This window comes from Myotis nattereri (assembly GCF_964212035.1).
Source record: "Myotis nattereri genome assembly, chromosome: 16".
In the NCBI taxonomy this organism is placed as follows: domain Eukaryota; kingdom Metazoa; phylum Chordata; class Mammalia; order Chiroptera; family Vespertilionidae; genus Myotis; species Myotis nattereri.
The window spans coordinates 3,653,878-3,659,909 of record NC_138091.1 but is presented as its reverse complement, the minus strand read 5'-3'; the positions used below and the strand labels follow the sequence as shown (position 1 = coordinate 3,659,909).

The 6,032-nt window shown below is 55.1% G+C and overlaps 1 protein-coding gene across 1 annotated transcript in view; it reads right to left on the bottom strand.

Annotated features, from left to right (window-relative positions):
• Nucleotides 1-1,857: 1,857 nt before the first annotated feature.
• MYO15A (myosin XVA) overlaps nucleotides 1,858-6,032 on the bottom strand; it is a gene marked incomplete at its 5' end in the record, with an annotated part of 57,042 nt that continues 52,867 nt past the window's right edge. Inside the window, one exon of the mRNA XM_081110094.1 lies at nucleotides 1,858-4,703. Coding sequence (XP_080966220.1) covers nucleotides 4,602-4,703 — 102 coding nt within the window. The 3' untranslated portion in view covers nucleotides 1,858-4,601. The remainder of the gene's footprint in view (nucleotides 4,704-6,032) is intronic.

Sequence of the window (6,032 nt, the reverse complement as noted above, 5' to 3'; positions counted from 1 at the left end):
ATCAGGCGGTCGCCTTGGCTACTGTATCCGTCAATTAGCGGCAGGGAGGGCTATGAGGACCCCTGAAAGATGAATGGGTGTCTGAGTCGGTGCCTGAATGGGGATCCGACCGGAAGAAAAGCCCTCAGACGCTAACAAGGAAACTTTTGAACTGCCCGGCCAAGAGCACCAATTTCCAGTTCTGAACCGAACCACGATGTTCGCAGAATCTGGACGCACTGACGGGGCGCCTCACTGCCCCTTTCTCCCTCGCAGCCACCGCTGCCGCCAGTAGCGGACGTTCCCCGAGTCACGTACGTGAGGCTTCGGTGCGTGCGCAGCCGCGGGACGCTCCGGGATTGGCTTAGCTTCTTGCTTGGAGCTGGAGCTGGGTCTGAGGGCCGCTCTTCCGGGAGCGGCAGAAGGAAACTCCAGAGGACGAGCAGGCTCGCGGATAAGGCAGGACTATATTACCGGAGACGATTATGAAGCCTGAAGCTCTGTGATCCGGCCGGGTGCCCCGCGGTAGCGACTGGGCGTGCGCGGCCTCCCAGGATGAAGTTCGTCCGCTCTGCTTGGCGCTCAGGCCTCCGGGGAAGACCCTTCCCGCGGACACAGCCCCAGCCGCCCTGACCTGCCGGGTCTGCGGACATACCAGCCACGCCTCCGGGCCGGGACCCAAGCCGTTCCAGGCGCGGTTCACGTCTTCCTGCAGCCTAACCGGATGGATTCTCATGGGAATGAAACGCAGCGTAGGTTTCCCGTCTGGCCTCGGCTTCTGCCTGCACCCTCAACTCTCTGGTCATTTTGTTTCCAGCCAGTGTGTCGTCCCTGCCCACAGCTTGTCAGGGCAACAGCTTGTCTGGATTTGTGTTTTTGTTATTTTTTAATCCTCACCAAGGATATTTTTCCATTGATTTTTTTTAGAGAGGGAAAGACAGAAAAACATCAATGCGAGAGAAACATCGATTGGTTGCCTCCTGCGCGGCCGGGGCCAGGGAGGGGCCTACAACCGCGGTATGTGCCCCTGAATGGAATAGAACCCGGGACCCTTTGGTCCGCAGGCCAACTCTATCCACTGAGCCGAACCGGCTCGGGCTGGATTGGAATTTTGACCTGACAGGCTGTATGACCCTGGGCAAGTGGCTTTTCTTTCTGAACCTCAGTCTTCTGGCCTGTGAAATGGGAATAGCATTAGTGCCCGCCGCATGGTAGTTGTGAGGATGAAGCGAAGTCATGTGTGTTAAGCAGCGGGTATTGCTGACCCCGAGTCTGCACTTCAGTTTCTGCATCTGTAAACAGGATCCGACCAGTCCCTGCCGGGAGGTGGAGGCTGTTGTGTAGTGACTTGGCAAGGCCGGGACAGCAGGTTCTGTGTAATGGGGAATTCTGGACCCCCGGGCCGGGCCCTGTCCTTAGCCCTCTGCCAGGTCACTGGCGAAAGGCCACACAGCTGTCAGCACACAGATGTGGAATCTGAACACGGGCCTTTCTGGGTCCGCAGCCTGGGCCTTTAACTACCAAGCCAAGATCTTCTGAAGAGTCTGTGGGCCCTGGGCAGGGGAAGACCAGCGTGGGGAGTGTGTGGACATCGGAACCTGGCCACGCCCAACCCCCGTCCCACATAGGGGCAGCAATAAGGTCCTTCGGGTTACTCTCAGCACGCAGATATGGTGCATCCTGCTGCACCCATCCGTGATCCCAAACCTTCACCAGGTGACTGTCTCAGGCTCCCCCGCCACCCAGGCATTTTTCCCGTATTGTTCTCACTCCACGGTAGGCTGTGGGGCTTGGTCCCCTCTGCTCTGGATCTCCTCACAGCTACCTGGAGTTCCTATCTTTCTGGGTCTTGGGCCAGGTAGGGGGGCCCAGTGTGGTACCCCTAGGGCAGCGGTTCTCAACCTGTGGGTCGCGACCCCTTTTGGCGGTGGAACGACCCTTTCACAGGGGTCGCCTAAGACCATCCTGCATATCAGATATTTACATGACGATTCATAACAGCAGCAACATGACAGTTATGAAGTAGCAACGAAAATAATTTTATGGTTGGGTCACAACATGAGGAACTGTATTTAAAGGGCCAGAAGGTTGAGAACCACGGCCCTAGGGCAGTGGTCGGCAAACTGCGGCTCGGCAAACCGCTGCTCGCAAGCCACAGGCGGCTCTTTGGCCCCTTGAGTGTGGCTCTTCCACAAAATACCGACGTCTTCGCATGGGCCACGAATCGCACTGTACGTGTGTGCCCGCACGTGGAATTTTGTGGAAGAGCCACACTCAAGGGGCCAAAGAGCCGCCTGTGGCTCGTGAGCCGCGGTTTGCCGATCACGGCTAGGGTATCTGGGAGCACAGCAGGGGCTGACTCTCCTACCACCCCTGACTTTCCAGTCTGCCTCATGGAGAGTCACCTCCTCTTAAGAGGGCTCCTCTCTCTAATGCCACTAGTCGCCAGAACAGCTGTGAAAACAGCCTATGCCTTAAGGCCCAGCCCCTGAATCAGAAAGCCCTACTGTTTCCTTATCCAGTGCTCCATAACAAAGCACCCAAAGCTGAGACCTCGGTCAGTTATCCAGCTCACAGATCTGCCTTCTGGTCAGGGTGCAGCCAGGAGGCTACTCCGAGTTCATGTGCATCAGCTGGGAGGGCTCAACCTGGAGGATCCACTTCCAAGTGGCAATCATCTGACCTAAGAGCCTCTCAGCTCACACCTGGGTAGACCTACTGTGTAGAGCAGGGGTGGGCAAACTTTTTGACTCGAGGGCCACAATGGGTTCTTAAACTGGACCGCAGGGCCGGAACAAAAGCATGGATGGAGTGTTTGTGTGAACTAATATAAATTCAAAGTAAACATCATTACATAAAAGGGTACGGTCTTTTTTTTTTTTTTTTTAGTTTTATTCATTTCAAACGGGCCGGATCCGGCCCACTGGCCGTAGTTTGCCCACGGCTGGTGTAGAGGTAGCTCTTTGTGGGCTCTTTATCTTGGGGCTGCTTCTGAAGGAAACCAACCTAAGGCGTTGGTGAAAGTGGGACATCCCTGCCTCAGGGTGGTCTGATTGATCCCTCAGTCCTTCCCATTGGACCTAAATCTCTCCCAACTTAACTTCTGCCCACCCCAGTCACCACCACCACCACCACCACTGTCCACACCACAGCGTCTCCCAGTTGACACTGCAGCAGCCTCCCCTCTGGTCCCCCTGCCTCCTACATGCACTCTGCTTTGTGATCAGAATGACCTTTTCAGAATACAATCTGAGCAGATTGCCACCCCTCCATTGAAAAAACTTTGAAGGCTCCTCATGGCTTTTGGGATAAAATCCCACATAGTCTGCAAAGCCTTACCCAAACCACCCTGTGAGCTCCAGTCTCAAGTCCTGCCACTAGCAATGTCCACCCCCTAGGAATCTCTACTTCAGGGTTTCTGCACATGCTGTTTCCTCCCCTCGTCACCCAGCAAATTCTCATTTACGGTCTTGTCTTGCTCTATACTTTAAGTATGAGCAACTTCCAGTACCTCGCATTTGCAGAGTACACAGTAGGTGCTTAATAGGTAATGCATAAGTAAATAAATCTTTCCTCTGACCCCGTGGCTTTAGCCAATTATGGCTCCACATACCTATTCAGACTTCCTCTCCCAAGTCTGCTGTTCCCCTCCCACCCCCAGGTTCCCCAAAGCACCAGCACTTTACATGAATATTCATTTATTTTATTCATGTGACCAGTATTTTTTAAGTGCCTAATTTGTGTTAGGCATTGTCCTACCTAGGCTCTGGGGGATATAGTGGGGAACAAACACCATTTTCTCTGGAATGTTCACTCCCCTCTGCTCCATCTAGCCCTAGCAAACTCCTATTCATCCTTCAAAACCCAATAACAAAGTCCTATTCCTTGGGAAGCTCCCAGACTTCTCCCTCCCCAGCCCCTAACATGGAGCTTCTTTCTCCACTATACCACTCTTGGACCTTATGTGGCCCATCCAGTGATGGGGGCCTGGGGTTGGGGTCACCCAAGGAGTGGGGGCAGAGCGGTCTGCAAGGAGAGGTAAAGATGTGTCTGCTGGAAGTTCCGTTCATGGGCAGTCAGGGGCACAGCTAGGCCTCCAGCTCCTGCTTCCTCCCTCAGGTTTGTTTTCCAGCCACTCAGCAACCATGGAGGACTGGCTGCCAGGTGCACCTTTTATTTGTACAGAAATGACCAAGGGTCATGAGTCCAAGCTGAGCGGCGGTACGGGGGCACCCAAGGAGGACATGTGAGAGGTTGAGAAGTGGAGCAGGTTTGAACATCAGCCCCATCAAACCAAAGGCAAAGTCCAGTTCATCCAGGCCGCTGGTTTGGGGCTTCCCGGCCACAGGTGGGATCGGGGCCAGGTCCACAGTGTACATGGCAGGAGGCCCACGGGCAGCCTTCGGGGGGAGTCCTGCTTTCTGACTCAAGATTGCATGTCTTGACTCCATTCCACCTCTGGCTAGGTCTTGGGCTCCTGGGGACTTGGGTCATTCCTCCTCCCGTGTTTTGGTCTCCCCTAAGTTCTGGGCCTTGTGGAGGTCAGCGGCACGGAGAGGCCCAGGAACTGCCCTGGGGCCAGAGCAAGCCTGCGGCAGTGCAGCTGCAGGGCTGCCGCGGGGTCAGAGCAGCGTGATCTCGCTGGGGGGCAGCGTGAGCTGCTTCTCCCGGGCACTGAGCAGGTTCTCCACGTGCACAGCCACCACTCGGCACAGTTCCAGGCCCTGCAGGAGAGACCAGAGTCCACGGCCACCCCACATGCCCGGCTCTCACCTGGGGTAGGAAGTGGATGGGAGACAGTCTCCCCAGCGCCCCCAGGGCCCTGGGAGGAGCATGATGAGCTGGAAGGAGGGATGCTGGGCTATCGGCTGGAAGGGGTAAGCAAGCAGGAGACCAAGAGCATCTGCCAGCTTTATTGCATGTGAACCGGGTGACCTAGGGCCAATTACTGCACCTCTCTGAGCCTCAGTGGCCTCATGTAGGATCTCAGTTACCGGGGTCTGCCTCATGGAGCTGTGGTGAGGATTCCATGTGTACATTCTTTAGATTAAAAGAATATTAGTCCTGCCGAACCGGTTTGGTCGGCCTGTGGACTCAGGGGTCCCAGGTTCAATTCCGGTCAAGGGCATGTACCTTGGTTGCGGGCATATCCCCACTGGGGGGCGTGCAGGAGGCAGCTGATCTATCTCTCTTTCATCGATGTTTCTGACTCTCTATCCCTCTCCCTTTTTCTCTGTAAAAAAATCAATAAAATATATGTAAAAAAATAAAAGAATATTAGTCCAGTCAATAAATGGCAAGTTTCTAACTGTATTGCCAGTTACCACCTGGCACTCACAGCCCAGAATAAGCTATGTCTCAGCCTCAGGGCTCCCAACTGGGGGATTGGGGAGGGAGGGGGACAGGCAGGGAACTGGAAAATCCATCTGTGAGTATGGTTCTCAGACCACAGCCAACTGGAATCCCCTGGGGAATGCCCTGAGGGCCAGGGGCCAGCAGAAGCTGCTCCAGAAAAAGGGTAGAAATAATGAGGGCAACACTTACTGAGTGGCAGGCATCGTCCTGAGTCCTACCCCTGCTAGTCCCCAGTTCCCTATGAGGCACACACTCTGAGAACCCATTCCACAGGTGAGGAAACTGAGGCCAGAGCCATGAAGTCACCCAGACCTCACAGCTGGTGGGAGGAGGCCAACACTTGGAACTGCTCTTTTGCTGAGGTTATCTGTGCCTGTCCCACCCTGGGGGCCACCTCAGCTAATGTGATCCCAGTGAGTACACAATGGGGTCCTCCTTCCAGCCAGTTCTACCTACATGCTGCAGGGCTCCAGGCCTCACTGGGATCATTGCCCCCTTGACAGGTGTGGAAACAGGCTCAGTAAGAAGCAGGGTAGCTTGAGACACCCTCACACAGTCTGTCAGGGGCAGGCAGGATAGGGACCTGGGTCTGTTGGCTGAATCATGCTGTACTCAGACATCACTACCTCCTGGAAGCTTCCCTGATGACCTCCGGATAGCTCAAGGACACCCTCTCAGCACTGATCGCCATGGTTTAT